General features: G+C 42.3%; 1 protein-coding gene across 1 annotated transcript in view; it reads left to right on the top strand.

The window, feature by feature from the left end:
• CHN1 (chimerin 1) overlaps positions 1–19224 on the top strand; it is a 122296-nt gene that overhangs the window by 37818 nt on the left and 65254 nt on the right. The window contains exons 5-6 of the mRNA XM_069733182.1: positions 9345–9376; positions 12447–12560. Of these exons, the coding sequence (XP_069589283.1) occupies positions 9345–9376; positions 12447–12560 (146 nt within the window). The remainder of the gene's footprint in view (positions 1–9344; positions 9377–12446; positions 12561–19224) is intronic.

Raw genomic sequence — 19224 nt, 5'->3', positions numbered from 1 at the left:
TTAATTTAGTCATGGATAATCATCTTGATAGACTGAGATTGGATGATGCGATATCTGGGGAACCCCTGTCTCAAGCTCCGTCCCAACTGGCACTGTTTATGGGAGGTAGCAGATGGTTGGATTTATGGAGAATACATCACCCTGAGACTAGGGGATATACTTGCCACTCATCCACTAGGTGATCTCTGTCTCGTCTAGACTATATATTTGGATCCAGTGGGTTGGCATTGTGGGTGGACAGTGTTGAGCATGGCAATAGGGGGATCTCGGACCATAGTCCAGTTATTCTTAAACCTTAAATATGGGAACTCAAATAATGGTATGTTCTGGAAATTGAATCCATTCTGGCTAAAACTAATAGATTGTAATGATAGGACGGTTGATCAGTTGAATTGTTTCACCTCAGCTCACCCAGAATCCCAGAATATCAGTCTATTTTGGGACACCCTAAAGGCATACTTAAGGGGGTGCTTGTCTCCTTCAATTTCTTATATCAAAAGGGTGACCGCGAGAGAGGATGATGAGATAGAACAACGGTTGAAAGACTCGGAGGCCGCATTTATATCTAATCAAACTAACGGTAATAGGGTTGAGTGGCTAGCTTCTCAAAGGTTATATACTCAGCATGCAGACACTAAGTCTAAACGCAAATTATTCTTTACTCGTCATTTCTATTATGAACTGGGAAATCAAGTAAGAAAATTCTTGGCTTTCTTAGTGCGTCAACATAATACTGAACCAGCATGGCTACCACAGCATCTTGCAGCGGCATGCTATTCCATCCGGTTTACGTTTAGTTGGACCATCATTTATTTTTCAACAGGACAATGACCCCAAACACACCTCTAGGCTGTGTAAGAGCTATTTAACCAGGAAGGAGAGTGATGGGGTGCTACACCAGATGACCTGGCCTCCACAGTCACCAGACCGGAACCCAATCGAGATGGTTTGGGGTGAGCTGGACCGCAGAGTGAAGGCAAAAGGGTCAACAAGTGCTAAGCATCTCTGGGAATTCCTTCAAGATTGTTGGAAGACCATTCCCGGTGACTACCTCTTGATGCTCATCAAGAGAATGCCAAGAGTGTGCAAAGCAGTCATCAAAGCAAAAGGTGGCTACTTCGAAGAACCTAGAATAGAAGACGTATTTTCAGTGGTTTCACACTTTTTTGTTAAGTATATAATTCCACAAGTGTTAATTCATAGTTTTGATGCCTTCAGTGTGAATGTAAAATTTTCATAGTCCTGAAAATACAGAAAAATATTTAAATGAGAAGGTGTGTCCAAACTTTTGGTCTGTACTGTATTTATCTAAAAAAATTTGCATTGGCGAATTTGATCCAACGCTATTGAACAAGTATCTGGATTTTGTGCAGAACACTCAGTCCAAGGAAAAAATCGAAAATGCGAACAACCTCATAGACTATAATTGGTACTAGTATTATCTGTGAAAAACACATATACCACTCGTATGAGAGAAATTGATGTTTGAATGAGGCCAGATTAAGAGCACTTAAATGGTTTTTTTTTTTTTTTTTTTACAACTGTCATCTTGCAGCTGCCACTAGGGGGGGTCTGCACAGGGAATTTTAGGCTGCATTCTCACTGACTTTTGGTGCCTTTTTTTACGCTGCATATTTTAAAAAAAAATGCAAGCAACCTATTCTACTAAAATCTGCAACATCAAAAAGTCACCAAAACCTCATTGTAGGAACATGGCCGTACATCTTTCTTTGAACTCTATAACAATTCATTATCAGTGCGCTCCCCCTAGTGGTGATAAAAAGAATTACATGATGAAAGATTTTTACTACTGCAATGTTTAGGAGGTGATTTCCAGACACTGACATGTTTGCCACCAGCGTACATATTTTCATTGCAATACAAATATTGTATCCTTAATAAAAGCTTTGGATGAGTAATAGATGCAATGCCCTGCATATGCTAAAATTGTATATTCTAAATGGAAATCTGAGAGTAGCACACACATAATATGCTCACTTTTGCAGACGTGATGCCCTCTACCTGGAAGCATTGTGAGACATTTTTTTTTTCATCATGATTTATGTGTCAGGTTTGTTGCTAAGCGACTAGAGAGTGCGGGGGAGATGAGACCATCATCGCGTAGGTATAATCTATGCAGTGCAGTTATGGCTATACCTTTATTACATTATGCACATTTTTTTTTCTATTGTAAGGTAACATCGCTTCTCCTTCTTCTTTAACCCCATTGTATTCTGTGATGATTGGTGCAGAACGCTTTTGTTCTTCTCTTACCTTGGCCTTTCTGGTGTGTATTATCTAACTAAATGGGGGTGCAAGCATTGGTGCCCGATAATAAAACTTGTAATTAGGCACAATTCTTACACGTCCCCTCACCATTGAGTTCAGAGTATAAAAAACCTAGCATTATTTTGATCCCCACTTCCATCGGCTCATTTCAGAAACCCCTACTCAGGCTAGTGGGGGTCTTAGTGGTTAAAACACCGCTGATCCCCAATTATCGTGTATCCCTTAGCTAGGTGATGACTTTAAATAGTGTAGCATAATATAATATCATTTTATGAGTGTAGCATAATAGTGAGTTGTACAGAGCAGCGCAAGATCTCAGCAGGGAGGAGAGACATTGAGAAGCTGTCAATCTGCCTAGGTGGTTTTCGATTGAGGTCCCTGAGGAGCTATCAATCAGCATGGATTCAAAAATAAATAAAAAGTACACCAGCCTCATCAGGCCTAAGGGCTATTTTTTTGTATTGTGAAAGATGGCTGTAGGTCAGCTTTAGAGTGTATCTAGACCATTATCTGCCATGTAAACTGAGAACGAGCTCCTACCCAAATTATTTTTTTTAAGGGATAAGGTCATAGGAAGAAAGCTGTACTGTATATCAGAGGGCAGGAATCTCAATTTACAATTATAATTGCTCATTATTAGCACAGATCTGTGATAAAGAACACCCTGCAGGGATTTACATTATGTTTTTAATCATGGATGTGTGTTAATGAAGTTTCCTTTTAGACTGGTCTCTTCAGCCTACTCCCAGCTGAGGTAGTACTAGGTACAGGCGTTCGCAGCCTCGTCATGTCCAAAAATATCTTGGAAAAGATACGGGCCCAAAAATACAACCACATAAATGCATCCTGTTATAAACCAAATCCTCTCTGATAGCATGTGTTTAGGTTCAGAAGGATTTGGACAATGACCAAGTCGTCTTTTTTGCCTTAAAAAATACTTTAGGTTGGTTTTGCAGTATGTTTGGGGTCATTGTCCTCCATTTGTCCTGTGAAGCGCCGTCCAATCAACCTTGCTGGTTCTGAGCAGAAATTATAGCCCTGTACACACAGAATCCATCCTGCTGCTTCTGTCTTCAGTCACATCATCAATAAACATCATTGACCCAGTGCCATCGAAGCCATGCATGCCCGCATCATCTCACTGCCTCCACCATGTGTCACAGAGGGCGTGCTGTGGATCATGAGCCGTTCCAAGCCTTCTCCATACTTTCTTCCTATCATTCTGGCACAGGTTGATCTGAGTTTTGCTTTTCCTGAACTGGGCGGCTTCTTTGGATGTTTTTTGTTAGTCTAATCTTGCCTTTCTATTTTTAAGGCTGATTAATGGTTTGCACCTTGTAGTGAACTCTCTGTTTTTGCCCTCATGAAGTCTTCTCTTTATGGTAGCCTTAGATACTGAAACATCGACTTCCTGGAGAGTGTTCTTCACTTGGGTGGATGTGTGAAAGGTTTTTTATTCACCATGGAAAGGATCTGGTGATCATCCACCACTGTTGTCTTCAGTGAACGTCCAGGTCTTTTTGAGTTCCGAAACTCACTAGGGCGCTCTTATTTTTGCAGACTGTGCCAAACTGTTGATTTGGCCACTCCTAACACTTCTCCTATCTCTCTGATGGATTTCTTCTATTTTTTTTGGCCTATTGATGGTCCATTTCTCTTCCATTGAGATCTCTTTTGACCTCATGTTTCCAAATGCAAATGCCACACCTGGAATCAACTGCAGACCTTTTACCTGCTTGTGATATTTTAGGGTTTTTTTTTTTAAATAAATTTGCAAAAATTTCTGCATTTTTTTTCAGTCAAGATGGGGTGCAAGAGTGTACATTAATAAAAAAAAAAAATTAACTTTTTTGAATTTACCAAATGGCTGCAATGAAACAAAGAGTGAAAAATGTAAAGGGGTCTGAATACTTTCCGTACCCACTGTAATTACTGGACAACCCCTTTCAGGGCTTCTTAGTATTACTGCCAGTAGACATCATGATTGATGTTCCTACTCCATACATGCCCTTTCTGCTGCCATTTGCTATATATTTAGTTGAATCCATGTGTGTATACTTCATGGTTATATTTTGCCGTACTGATAATATAAATGCAGCTGTTTTCCTACATTCATTTGTATACTGAACTGCTGAACGCCCACAGATGTAAACACTAAATATCGAAATCTTCAAAGTGCTGTATACAAACCGCAGCTGGACTAGGATATTACATTACAGATTGTAACTCCTTGTCCTTTCCATGGACGGCCGTCTGTTTTGGAAGTTCAATGATAAGTGTAAATTATATTCTTTGATTCATGTCCCCATTAAATATTGTGGAATTTTTTCCATAATCCCCTTTTGAACTTTGAAATTTTCCGCTTTTTTTTTTGTTCCTCCTCCTCCTTTTGAGAGCCAATATTATTTATTATTTATTTGCGACAATAAGTATTAAAAATGACCTGGCAATAGGAATCTCCATATCAAATTAAGTTACAACGGTACCAAACACACATTGACAGAAAAAATGTGTTTCAGAATTTGGTATAAAACCAATTTTTTTTATTTAACTACTAAAAAATTATATATATATAGATAAAAAAAAGAATAGTTTTTATTCCATATTCTGAAACACATTTTTTCAGTCAATGGAGCAAAGTGAGGGTTTGAATTCCTTTTGGCAAGCTGATGTTTTTCTTGATACCATTTTGGGGTATACACAATAGCCACAATAGAGCTAGAAAACCCCACCACTTTAAAGACCATATAAATAAAACAATGTTATCAATCACCATGAAAAACATATATACAGACAATAATAATGTAAACCTTTGCCCTGTCGTCTTTTTTGGCCATCTTTTGATCCAGAACATTGCTGTTCCTTCCTGCTGAGGTTTATTTTGGGGTGCATTTGGCGTTTTGATTTGTTTTGGTCCTGGAGTGGCTTCTTACAGAGCTACTCCTTAGTTGCTGTGTGTTTTGGGTCATTGTCATGCTGGAAGACAGTCACGACCCATCTTCAATGCTCTTACCGAGGGAAAGAGGTTGTTAGCCAAAATCATGGCACCATCCATCCTCCCTTCAATAAGATGCAGTCGCCCTGTCCCCTTGGCAGAAAAGCAACCCCCAAAGTATGATGTTTCCCCCACCATGCTTCACGGTTGGGACAGTGATGTTTGGGTTGTCCTCATCGTTCTTATAAGCACGGCAAGTGGAGTTGATAGCAACAAGTTCCATTTTGGTCTCATGTGGCCACATGACCTTCTCCCATGCCTCCTCTGGATCATCTAGATGTTCATTGCCAAACTTCAAATGGGCCTGGACATGTTCTGACGTGTGCAGGGGGACGTTGTGTACTCTGCAGGATTTTATTCCATGACGTTGTAGTATATTACTAACTAATGTTTGAGACACTGGTACCAGCTCTCTTCAGGTCATTGACCAGGTCCTCCCGTGTAATTCTGGGCTGATTCCTGACCTTTCTCAGAATCATCCTTACCCCACGAAGTGAGATCCCAGACCGGGGAAAATTGACAGTCATCTTGTGTTTCTTCCGTTTTCTAATGATTGTGTCATCAGTTGTTGCCTTCTCACCAAGCTGCTTGCCTGTTGTCCAGCAGCCCATCTCAGCCTTGTGCAGGTCTACAATGTTGTGCCTGGTGTACTTAGACAGCTCTTTGGCCTTGGCCATTGTGGAGAGGTTGGATTGTGATTGAGTGTGTGGACAGGTGTCTTTACTACAGGTAACGAGTTCACATTGTGGCAATTAATACAGGCAATGAGTGCAGAGTAGGAGGCTTCGTAAAGAAAATGTAAGCGTTCTGAGAGAGCCAAAATTCTTTCTGGTTGGTAGGTGATCAAATACGTGTTGCATTTAATAAAATGCAAATTAATTATGTAAAAATCATACAATGTCATTTTCTTGTTTGTTATGTTTACATTCTTTTTCTCACAGTTGAAGTGTACCTACGATAAAAATGTACAGATCTCTCCCCATCGTAATATACCCCACACCCTTAACCCAGCAGTGCTCCTTTGATGGCCTCCACCAGCCCAGCTGACGGCACAACCACCTCCGCTGCCACTGATATGAACATTTCGGCCATGTTCACACAGTGCGTTTTTAACTGCGGAACCGCCGCGATTTTGCCGCTGCGGGTCCGCAGCTGTTTTCCATGCAGGGTACAGTACAATGTACCCTATGGAAAACAGGAACCACTGTGCACATGGTGCGGAAATTAACTAAAAAAGCCGTGCTGAATAGCTGCGGTAAAAAAGAAGTACCATGTCACTACTTTTTGCGGAACTGCAGCGGTTCTGCACCCATTGACCTCCATTGTGAGGGTCAAACCCGCAGTAAAACCCGCAGACGAAAAAAATATCTGCGGTTTGTGGTGCAGAACCGCTGCAGCAGGAAGTGCGTGGGCGGAGTGTGGCTGCCCCCCCGTGCCCCAATCCCACCCCCCCATGCTCCGGTGCCACCCCACCCCCGTGCTCCGACGTCCCCCCCCCCCCGTGCCCTCATCTCCCCCCTTATACTTACCGGGCCTCCCGGTGTCCGTCCGGCCGTCTTCTCCCTGGGCGCCGCCATCTTCCAAAATGGCGGGCGCATGCGCAGTGCGCCCGCCGAATCTGCCGGCCGGCAGATTCGTTCCAGGCACCTTTTGATCACTGTGATAACCTCACAGTGATAAAAATAAAAAAAAGGTAAATGACCCCCCCCTTTATCACCCCCATAGGTAGTAACAATAATAAAATAAAGAATTTATTTATTTTTTTTGCCCCCACTACAGTTAGAACTAGGGTTAGGGGCAGGGGTAGGGGTAGGGTTAGGGGTAGGGGTAGGGTTAGGGTATTTTCAGCCATTTTAACCCTAAGAAAACTTCCTAGAAAACACACAGACTCTGCAGAGAAAACTGCATAAAAAAACGCACTAAAAACCGCATCAAAAAACGCACCAAAAAACGCACCTGCGTTTTCTGCCAAGAGCTGCGGTTTTTAGTGCAGAAAAAACAGCAGGGAAATCAGGAACGTGTGAACATGGCCTTCAGCTTCTTTATTTGTATTTATTGCATGTAACTCATTGTTTCACATTTGTTATGTTTCCTTGGAGATATATAAAGACATATTAACATGTACAAAGCTCTAGGGAGCAACATGAGTAAGGATTCATTGTGGGAAAAGTATCATCTGCGTGTAACGTTCTGGTAAACTTCTTAAGTGAGAAGGGGAAAAAATAGATAAGAAATAATAATAGAAACATGAATGGAAGCCAAATAATAAAACCTTGTGGATGTCTCAAAATTTCTTAATTTATTTCAGATTTCTTTGTGTTTATTTCATGCCACAAATACAAAATATATTTATTTTTTCTTATATTGCTTAAAAAATGTACATTTCATTATATTGGACATCATAGATGTTAAAGAGGCTGTCTCATAAAGACCCCTTTTAGCTGTCTCATAAAGACCCCTTTTTTAAGCTAAGCTTAGGGTGCATAGTAAAGTGTTTGGTGAACAAACCCTTTTGGGTAATTCTTGACTTAGCTTATTTTACCTAGCAAATTGAATATACCAGTTGATGTCTGATAAAAATGTGTTGTGTGCTTGTTCTGTATGGTCCAGCCAGTTTTTTATTTCCGTAAATAAGGGTTACATGTGAAGGTCCATAAACTGTATCTGGATATATACAGATGTTTGCTGATTACCAAAGTGCTGCCGAGTGCATGGAGTGTGGAGGAAACTGATTATACAAGGGACCAGGTTTTGAGGAATATGTGAGAATGGTTAGATTTATTGAGGTGATGTGTTATGTCTGCATATAGATCATTTAGATCATTGGAAGTGCATTCCAGAGAACTGGCGCAACACGGGAAAAGTCTTGGAGTTGAGAGTGAGAAGTTTTGGATTGTGGAGAATTTTCGTTTCAGTTCTTTAGCAGAACGGAGATCACTGGTAACGTAATGAAAAAAAAAAATGAGAGAGTAGATGTCGGACGGTGCTGCACTGTGGAGAGCTTTGTGAGTGTGGTAAGTTTATATGTTGCGTTCTGTCAGATAAGCCACCAGTGCAATGACTGGCACAGGGTGGAGGCACCGGTGTACTTTCTGGTCAGGAATATGACCGTGGCTGCTGCATTTGGGATAGATTGGAGAGGGAGAGTTTAACAAGAGGAAGACTAATTAGAATTGAGGAGTTGTTGGCACTATCGTGATTATGAGGTAGAGCAAGAGGTTTTATGGATGACATGAGCAAGTGAGTGATTGGATGTAGGGAGTGAAGGAAAGATTTGAGTCAAATATAACCCCAAGACAGCAGGCGTGCTCCCTGGAAATTATAGTACTGATGCAAGGACACGTTGTAGCGCAGGTTGGTGAGAAACGGCCGTTGTCCTTATTGCATTCCGTTCACTCATACAACCTGATGTTTTAGTTTTTCCATTAAAGTCCAGAATTTTTAAAGGGACGGTGAGTGCAACCTTTTCTTTTTTTGTTTTGTTCTGGTTGGATTTGAATTCTGTGCTATCTAGTGTGACTGTGTCTGACTGCTGTCAGGTAAAGAAAGCAGAGAGATCAGATCATTTATTCATTATAGTATGTTATTGGGATATCCGTAAAGCCTTCCCTATTATACAGAAAATAAATTCTGGATAGGCGGGTTTTCATCTGCTGGGTCCTCTAGGGGTACGTGCCCACAATCTGGAATAGCAGTGTTTTGGACGCCGCTCACCTGCGCTGCCTCCAAAACGCTACCTTCTACCATACTAGCTCAGTGGATGGGATTTTCTGTAAGTCCCATTCCCACTGTTTTTCTATTTGATGATACGTAAACCCTAGACCCTCGTCTCTGCAACAGAAATATTCACAATAGTCTGTATTGTATGCGGTAAATCCGCATTGCTCAATGAACACAAATGGATTTACCTGCGTGATTGAACGCAGTGTTTTGGAAAATACGCTGCGTCCAAAGCGCTGCTACTTCCAGATTGTGGGCACGTACCCTAAGGATGGTGTACTGTGACCACAATAGCACAATCAATGGACCATAATTATTTATGGATGTGTTTATTTTGCAGGTGGAAAACAGACCAAAGTATTATGGGAGAGAGTGAGTATGTCTTTGTCTTCCATCTTTTACTAAAATGCTGCTGTTTCTTTATTTTCATGTTAGGCTGTGTGCCCACATTGCGTTTTTTGAGTTTCCGCCTTGTTTTTCCGCTGCAGAAACGTTTAAAAAAACGCATCTCATTAATTTTAATTGCATTCCGCAATTGCTGTGCCCATGCTGTATATTTTTCCACAGCGGAATTGCAAAATACACAGCGTGTTCAGTAATTTTGTGTAATCGCTGCGATTCCACTGCCATAGACTTGTATAGGAAAACACTTGGTAAAAACGCATAAAAAACGCGACAAAACACATCAAAATCCGCAAGCGTTTTCCTTGGCAAGGGAGTGCGGTTTTGATGCGGAAAAGTCTGCTTCTATTTTGCAACGTGGGCACATAGCCTAATAGAAGTTATTGAAGTATAATTATTTTACAATCTAGTAATTTGTATATTGTGATAATCCAGCTCTTGTATCTGGCACAGATTCTAAACGGAGAATATAATTCTAAGACACCTCTGATGCTACAGCTGATTCCATGTTTGGGTTTCATTATGAGTTCTGCTCCGAGATCACTGTCCTCACAAATAAGGCCACAGGCACATATCCGTTTTCACTTTTACTTCCATGAAAAGATATTTTTTCGCCCATCTTTTTTTTTTTTTTCTTCCCCTCTTCTGTTTTTAAAAACTGGATGTAAACTGGCCAAATTCTTTCCATTGACACTTTGCACTTGATCAGTAAAAAAATATATGTAAAACTAAACTAATGTCTTCCGGTTGTTTTCGTCGGATCCTTATTAGGCTTGAATGGCCGAGCCTGATCCACAAAAAAATGTTGAAATTAAGACATGCGCCAAGTTTACTGGAATGGGCACACAGATCTGTTGGAAAAAAAAAGAATGTGTGACTAGTTCCATGAAACTCAATGGTTCAGCCCATGGATGCGAAAAACGGATTTATAAATGTAATATGAGGGTTTATCATCTGTGTGTTGGTGTCCACTGTTCGTGGAAACAAAGGGACAATGGAGGATCCATCACACAGTGGACACCAGAGGAGCCTGATGGGCCACTTTTAATGGCGGTGACGTCTTTTACTTTAATGGAAGAATAACACTGGATGCTGCCCTATTATTTCTTTCAAAAATCAGGGGAAGCTACAACTGAGACTTGTAACAGAGCCTCCGACATAGATTTTGGCCAAGCCTGATTTCCGCCTGCTGGTAAACCATAACACGACACCTTAGAATCTAGTGTATAATTATTATCTATATATAGCCATAATCTTCTGTGCTGTTGTACAGCAGAGATCGAGCGAGCGAGAGCCCAGCCGTAATGAACATGCACCCGGGGAGATTAAAATTAGTAACATTCTATGAAAAGATCCTGTAAGCAGGACAGAATCATTTAGGTGAGGAGGTTATTAGAGATCGCCTCCTCCTCTCAGAGTGGATGTGCTGCAGCCGAGGAAGACCTGGCCAGACAGACTTTTATAGCGTTACATGGTGGTCATTCAGATAAATAGTTGTCCTTCTAAGGCTAGGTTCACATTGCGTTAGTGCAGTCCGTTCAACGCATGCGTTAAACTGACAGCGCTAACGCAAGTGCCTTTTAAAGATCGCGTTATGCGATGGTGCTAGCCCAGGTGCTCCATCTGCGCTAGCGGTGACGGACCCCCGAACGCTGCAGACCGTGTCCGAGAGTCCGTCGCAGAATGACGGCACATCGCTAACGCATGCCGATTATGACATGCGTTAGCGATGCGCTACATAATGGCAGTCAATGGGTGCGCTAACGCATCTGTTACATAGCGTTAGTGCCGCTATGTAACGGATGCCGTCAGCGCATTGCCATTAACGCAATGTGAACCTAGCCTAAGACATGCACGACTTGTCATGGCCAAAGCGGCTTTCCATTAGTTTCCTAGAGCAGGATCTTGTGTGGGAGACCCACTCTGATGTTCCTATACCTGAACTGGGCATTTAGGCAGGGGTTGTCCACATTTCAAAACCCTTTGAGGGTCAGGAACTGCTGTGGGTTTGACACTGCGTATTTATGCTGTATCAAGCCCACAGCAGCCAAAATCCCATGCCCATTATGCGTACAAAGGCCCCCCGCAAATCACCCGCGGAGACTGACAGGTGGTGGATCACCCGCGGAGACTGACAGGTGGTGGATCACCTGCGGAGACTGACAGGTGGTGGATCACCTGCGGAGACTGACAGGTGGCGGATCACCCGCGGAGACATGTGGCGTGTCTTTCCAGACCTCAGCATGTCTATTTCTCTTGCGGATACTAGCGTCTCTCTAAGAGAAACTACATTAATAGAAATGTATTGAATGCGGTCAGTCCACACGGTTCAGTGAACACAGGATTTACAGAGCTGATTGAATTAGGAACCAGCAGCTCCTGGCCTCTCCCTATACCCAGTGAACACATGATCAAGGCCCCGAGAAGGAAGCAATGTCAGTGCTTCCTAAACTGTGTACACAACCTCTGGTTCAATGTTGTGAATACAATTATCCAGTAGGAAAAGATGGTATAGTAAATTGTAATGAGTGAGCGTTCTCGGGTAAGGTGTTACCTGAGCATGCTCGAGTGCTAATAGTGTCTTCGGCAAGCTTGAATACTATGTTTGAGTCGCCGTGGCTACATCACTTGCAGCTGTTCGACAGCCGCAACACATGCAGGGATTGCCTAAAGAATAGGCCTTCCCAAAAGATTTGCCTTCTGTACCCTCCGGGTTGCACTGTCTTTGCTGACTGCAGAATGAATTAACTGAGAATCTGTTAGTGAAATAATTCAGATTCAATGACCGGTTGTAACTCCTCTTTTTCCGAGCTCCTCTCAGTTGATATATGACCACAGACCACATCAAAGTTGAATATGCAGCGAAGCAAAGAGCCTGTAAAAGCCAATCGTGCAAAGTTTTTTAACTAAATACAATTGAAAAAATGAGTGTTCGCCCCAAACTCCTGCATTAATCATCCCCAAAGGTAGACAACAGTTTATATACAGCATATAAAATGGTGTCATCTGGCTGCAATCTGCTTATTTATGTCTTTTTTAGATTTTTTGGAATGATTTCAAGGGAAGAAACCGACCAACTACTGAGTGTTGCAGAAGGCAGTTACCTAATCCGTGAAAGTCAGCGGCAACCTGGAACGTACACCTTAGCTTTAAGGTAAGAATAGGATTTCTGTTGTGGCTGACCATCTCATGTTACAGCGGCTGATGCCATATATTCTTACTGGCTAACATTTGGGAAATGTTTAGGAGATTTGGAAGTGAAGAAGATTCATTTGGGGCGCCGACTCATGAGGTTTGCTTGTCTATCCTGCCTTTGTTGCCTAAAACAACCAGTCGTAGCAAAATGTTTGCTTTTTTGATAACTTGGTATGAATTGAAAGCTGCTATTGCCAGTCCTGGCTCATCTTATGAATCTGTCCCCCTACCCAGAGGCGTCAAACTGTCTAGGCCCGCGGGAAACAGCATTCATAGCTTTACTACTCTGGAGCAGCGCTCTTATAGCCACTGACCAGTCTGACCAGTGCAGTCCCTGCTCATACCATTTTGCACAGACGTCTGCTGCATGAGTCTGATTTGGGGGTCTGTATTTAGGGGGTGTTCTGGTCTTCGAGGTGTGTATTTAGGGGAAGTCTGATTTAGGGGTCTGTTTTTAGGGTCGATCATCTGATTTGAGGTTCTATATTAAGGAGGGGGAGAGCCTGATTTTGGGGTCTATATTTAAGGTCAGTCGTCTGATTTCGGTGGTTGTATTTAGTTGGAGTCGTCTGATTTGGAGGTCTGTATTCAGGGGCAGTTGTCTGATTTGGCGGGGCTTTATTTAGGGGGAATGTGATCTGGGGGTCCTGCATTCCTTTTGGTGAATATAATTACTTTCAGGAAACACTATTTCATAATCAAATATTGTAGGTCGGAGTCGTGTCCTACATCAGCGTGTAGGGCATAGGGTCTAATAGTTTACGTTACTCGCAAACTGCATTTCTTTATACTTCTCATGTCCCTTCTAAAATTGTGTGTGTGTGTATATATATATATATATATATATATATATATATATATATATATATATATATATATATATATATATATATATATATATATATATATACATAGTGCAGACCAAAAGTTTGGACACACCTTCTCATTTAAAGATTTTTTTGTATTTTCGTGACTATGAAAATTGTACATTCACACTGAAGGCATCAAAGCTATTAATTAACACATGTGGAATTATATACTTAACAAAAAAGTGTGAAACAACTGAAAATGTCTTATATTCTAGGTTCTTCAAAGTAGCCACCTTTTGCTTTGATGACTGCTTTGCACACTCTTGGCATTCTCTTGATGAACTTCAAGAGGTAGTCACCAGAAATGGTCTTCCAACAATCTTGAAGGAGTTCCCAGAGATGCTTAGCATTTGTTGGCCCTTTTGCCTTCACTCTGTGGTCCAGCTCACCCCAAACCATCTCGATTGGGTTCAGGTCTGGTGACTGTGGAGGCCAGGTCATCTGACGTAGCACCCCATCACTCTCCTTCTTGGTCAAATAGCTCTTACACAGCCTGGAGGTGTGTTTGGGGCCATTGTCCTGTTGAAAAATAAATGATGGTCCAACTAAACGCAAACCGGATTCAATAGCATGCCGCTGCAAGATGCTGTGGTAGCCATGCTGGTTCAGTATGCCTTCAATTTTGAATAAATCCCCAAAAGTGTCACCAGCAAAGCACCCCCACAGCATCACACCTCCTCCTCCATGCTTCACGGTGGGAACCAGGCATGTAGAGTCCATCCGTTCTCCTTTTCTGCGTCGCACAAAGACACTGTGGTTGGAACCAAAGACCTCAAACTCATCAGACCAAAGCACAGATTTACACTGGCCTAATGGCCATTCCTTGTGTTCTTTAGCCCAAACAAGTCTCTTCTGCTTGCTGCCTGTCCTTAGCAGTGGTTTCCTAGCAGCTATTTTACCATGAAGGCCTGCTGCACAAAGTCTCCTCTTAATAGTTGTTGTAGAGATGTGTCTGCTGCTAGAACTCTGTGTGGCATTGACCTGCTCTCTAATCTGAGCTGCTGTTAACCTGCGATTTCTGAGGCTGGTGACTCGGATAAACTTATCCTCAGAAGCAGAGGTGACTCTTGGTCTTCCTTTCCTGGGGCGGTCCTCATGTGAGCCAGTTTCTTTGTAGCGCTTGATGGTTTTTGCAACTGCACTTGGGGACACTTTCAAAGTTTTCCCAATTTTTTGGACTGACTGACCTTCACTTCTTAAAGTAATGATGGCCATTGGCCACTCGTTTTTCTTTACTTAGCTGCTTTTTTCTTGCCATATTCTAACAGTCTATTCAGTAGGACTATCAGCTGTGTATCCACCAGACTTCTGCACAACACAACTGATGGTCCCAACCCCATTTATAAGCCAAGAAATCCCACTTATTAAACCTGAGAGGGCACACCTGTGAAGTGAAAACCATTCCCGTTGACTACCTCTTGAAGCTCATCAAGACCATGCCAAGAGTGTGCAAAGCAGTCATCAAAGCAAAAGGTGGCTACTTTGAAGAACCTAGAATATTAGACATATTTTCAGTTGTTTCACACCTTTTTGTTAAGCATATAATTCCACATGTGTTAATTCATAGTTTTGATGCCTTCAGTGTGAATTTACAATTTTCATAGTCATGAAAATACAGAAAAATCTTTAAATGAGAAGGTGTGTCCAAACCTTTTGGCCTGTACTGTGTATATATATTATTTTTTTTCTTTAAATCACTCGTATTGGCGGTTTAGTAAAGATTTATGTGCCTAGGACCTGCAGTGTTCATGAGTAGTGAATAGTGATGAGCGAATGTGCTCAGGTAATGTGTTAGGGTACGTTCACATTCGCGTCTTTGGATGCAGCGTCGTCGCCGCAAAACAAAGCATGCATCATCCGTCCCTATCTTTAACATTGGGGACGCATGGGCATGCGTTGTCATGCGTTTTGCAACGCAAGCGTCGTTTCGACGCACCTGCCAGGGCGCGGCAAACGCAACATGTTGCATTTTTTCTGCGTCCAAAATGTTTAAAAAAACGCATGCGTCGCATTTGCGTCGTCGATGCGTCAAAAACCCCATTGAAGTGTATTGCCAACGCAGAAGACGCAAGTACTTGCGTTGTTGTGCGTTGTATGACGCATGCGTTCTTGTATACACAGTGTCTAGACACTGAAAAGACCCTATATATATAAAAAAAGGTTGAACGCATGCGTCAAAAAAGCCTGCGTTTTACATGCGTCTGTCGTGCGTTGCGTCCGCTACGCTGCGTCCAAAGACGCGAATGTGAACGTAGCGTTACTGAGTATCTTCGGTGTGCTCAGATATTTTTAAGTCCTTGTAGCTGGATGTTTTGCAGCAGTGGACAACTGCAATACATGGGGGCATTGCATAACACAGCCAGTCCCTGCATATGTTGTGGCTGTCTTCCACCGCAAAACCTGAAGCTGCAGGGACTTGAAAATATCATCCGAGCACGCCGAAGATACTCAGTAACACATTATCTGAGCACATTCGCTCATCACTAGCAGATAATTATTCCCTATCACACGGACATTCCACAGCAGAGAATCTCCTGATATTGACCCTAATTTGTCATTTCCTCTCTATGGCCCAGTCTCTCTCCTGGTCTTGTCTTGCCAGACTATAGAATCAATATGTCTGTGGCCATTAATGAGTAACGAGTATGTAAATTCAGTGGGGCCCTTCTGTCTCTCTAATTTGTAAGCTAGCCGTTACTGTTCACATGTGAAGATCTCTACGAGTGTCCGTATGAGCTGTGAATTGTTGGAGGGCATGAGATTCACAGGCCGGCTGGATCAGACGTGCGCTATCCCCCCACCCCACCCTACATGTATATACAGATTTATTCACGTTTCTTTTCCTACATAACTAAAGCTCGGTGACTCTTTATTCCAATCTTCCTGTCCCGGTAGGACAATGTAATAAAGTATAATAAGATGTGTCAGGTAATACAGGTATTATTCTGCCCACGCTGCTTTATACGAGCTGCTCGCTGCAGATAATTGTGAAGAAAAATTCTGAAACTCGTGAAATATTAAGCATTGCTATGAGTATCAAGCCCTCAGCGGTGACAGCACGTTGACTGAAGGGCTCCCAATAATGCAGTAATATCCAGCAGCACGTCCATGCGTTTATCTAGAGCCACCGCGCCAATGTGCCAGATCTGTATGTGGTCGTGGTTTGCAGGGTCATATACTCCCTGCAGCATAGGTAGAAAGCAAGTATTGAATATGCTCTGCATTATTACATGGAACCTCCAACTCCTATGTGACAGTCCATGAAAATTGGACAGCACTCGGAAGTTATCCAAGTAAACACCGTTTTTTTGTTTTGGTTTCCTTTTTTTTTCCCCCATGGACTCATAGACTTGCCAATCTTGATTCGACGCTCGGATCAAAATCTGGCATGTCTACATTATTTAGGCTACTTTTCACACTTCCGTCTTTTCAGATCCGTTGCAATGCGTTGTTTTGGGAAAAAAACGGATCCTGCAAATGTGTCCGCAGGATCCGTTTTTTTCCCATAGACTTGTATTAGCGACGGATCGCGACGGATGGCCACACGTCGCATCAGTTGTGCGACGGATCCGTCGTGTTTTGGCTGACCTTCGTCTGGAAGAAACGTTCAATGTAAGGCTACTTTCACACTAGCGTTGGAATCTCCCCGTCGCAATGCGTCGGGCAGAGATTCCGACGATGGCGTTTGACGCACTGCACAACGGGTGCAGCGGATGCATTTCTTCCGGCGCATCCGCTGCCCCATTGTGAGGTGCGGGGAGGTGGGGGCGGAGATCCGGCCACGCATGTGCGGTCGGAAAAAGCGGTCCGTCAGGAGCAAAAAACGTTACATGTAACGTTTTTTGCTCCCGGCGGTCCGCCACAACACGGCGCAACCGTCGCACGACGGTTGCGACGTGTGGCAAAGCGTCGCAATGCGTCGCTAATGTTAATCTATGGGGCAAAAATGCATCCTGCAAACAACTTTGCAGGATGCGTTTTTTGCCATAAACGACGCATTGCGACGTCTGGCAAAAAAGCCAGTGTGAAAGTAGCCTTACTTTTTTTGTCTGCGTCGTAAAAACGTACAGCGACGGATCCTGCGGCATCCGTCAGTGGCTAGAATGGAAGCCTATGGGCGCAGGATCCATTGCTGTCCGTCAAATGACGGAATCCAGCAACAGATTCCGTTTTTTTACACTGAGCATGCCTGGAAGGATTTCTATTCCTTTAATTTAACCCATTTTTCCTGCAGCTGCTGCATCGACGGATCCGTCAAAAAACAGGATCCAGTGCATCCGTTTTTTACAATCTGCACAGGATCCGTCTTTTCAACACTTTGACGGATTGTGACTGATTCTAAAAGACGGAAGTGTGAAAGTAGCCCGTCCTGTTTAGCCCTATAGACTATCGTAGGTATAATTGCTGTCCTTGAAAAGCACGAATAGCACTCGTACACAAAATGCAAAAAATCTCATAAAATAAATGAATACCCTGGGGGAGCAGCGGGAATAAAATAAGAGCAAAGACTGTCTTCTTCTGACCTAGTGATAGATTCTCTTTAATAGTGCAATTTCATATAGATACATTGTGCTTAAAGGGTAATCTTCGTTTTAATTTTTATTTCATAAATCAGTAGTACAGATCAAAATAAGAAAGTTTGAAATGTATCTTATCAGAGAAATCTGCTTCTTTCTATTGAACTGAACTGATAATTTATTCTCACAATTCTCAATTCCTGGGTAAACTTTGTTAGTTGAAGACGGATTGTTACATTACTGAGATAGGAACTGGCAGTTGGTGCTCATGAAGTCCTATGGAGAGGAAGGGGCTAGAAGCTGTATGTGCAGTGTGTGTAAAAATGTGTATGTGCAGTGTGTATAAATGTGTATGTGCAGTGTGTATATATGTGTATGTGCAGTGTGTGTGTATGTGTATGTGCAGTGTGTATAAATGTGTATGTGCAGTGTGTGTAAAAATGTGTATGTGCAGTGTATGTGCAGTGTGTGTGTATAAATGTGTATGTGCAGTGTGTGTGTGTATAAATGTGTATGTGCAGTGTATGTGCAGTGTGTATAAATGTGCATGTGCAGTGTGTGTGTGTGTGTATATATGTGTATGTGCAGTGTGTATAAATGTGTATGTGCAGTGTGTGTGTGTGTATAAATGTGTATGTGCAGTGTGTATAAATGTGTATGTGCAGTGTGTGTGTGTGTGTATGTGCAGTGTATGTGCAGTGTGTATACATGTGTATGTGCAGTGTGTATAAATGTGCATGTGCAGTGTGTGTGTGTGTGTATATATGTGTATGTGCAGTGTGTATAAATGTGTATGTGCAGTGTGTATAAATGTGTATGTGCAGTGTGTATAAATGTGTATGTGCAGTGTGTGTGTATAAATGTGCATGTGCAGTGTGTGTGTGTGTGTATATATGTGTATGTGCAGTGTGTATAAATGTGTATGTGCAGTGTGTGTGTGTGTATAAATGTGTATGTGCAGTGTGTATAAATGTGTATGTGCAGTGTGTGTGTGTGTGTATGTGCAGTGTATGTGCAGTGTGTATACATGTGTATGTGCAGTGTGTATAAATGTGCATGTGCAGTGTGTGTGTGTGTGTATATATGTGTATGTGCAGTGTGTATACATGTGTATGTGCAGTGTGTATAAATGTGTATGTGCAGTGTGTATAAATGTGTATGTGCAGTGTGTGTGTATAAATGTGCATGTGCAGTGTGTGTGTGTGTGTGTATATATGTGTATGTGCAGTGTGTATAC

This window comes from Ranitomeya imitator, chromosome 7, assembly GCF_032444005.1.
Source record: "Ranitomeya imitator isolate aRanImi1 chromosome 7, aRanImi1.pri, whole genome shotgun sequence".
NCBI lineage: Eukaryota > Metazoa > Chordata > Amphibia > Anura > Dendrobatidae > Ranitomeya > Ranitomeya imitator.
This window is presented reverse-complemented; position numbering and strand designations above follow the sequence as displayed.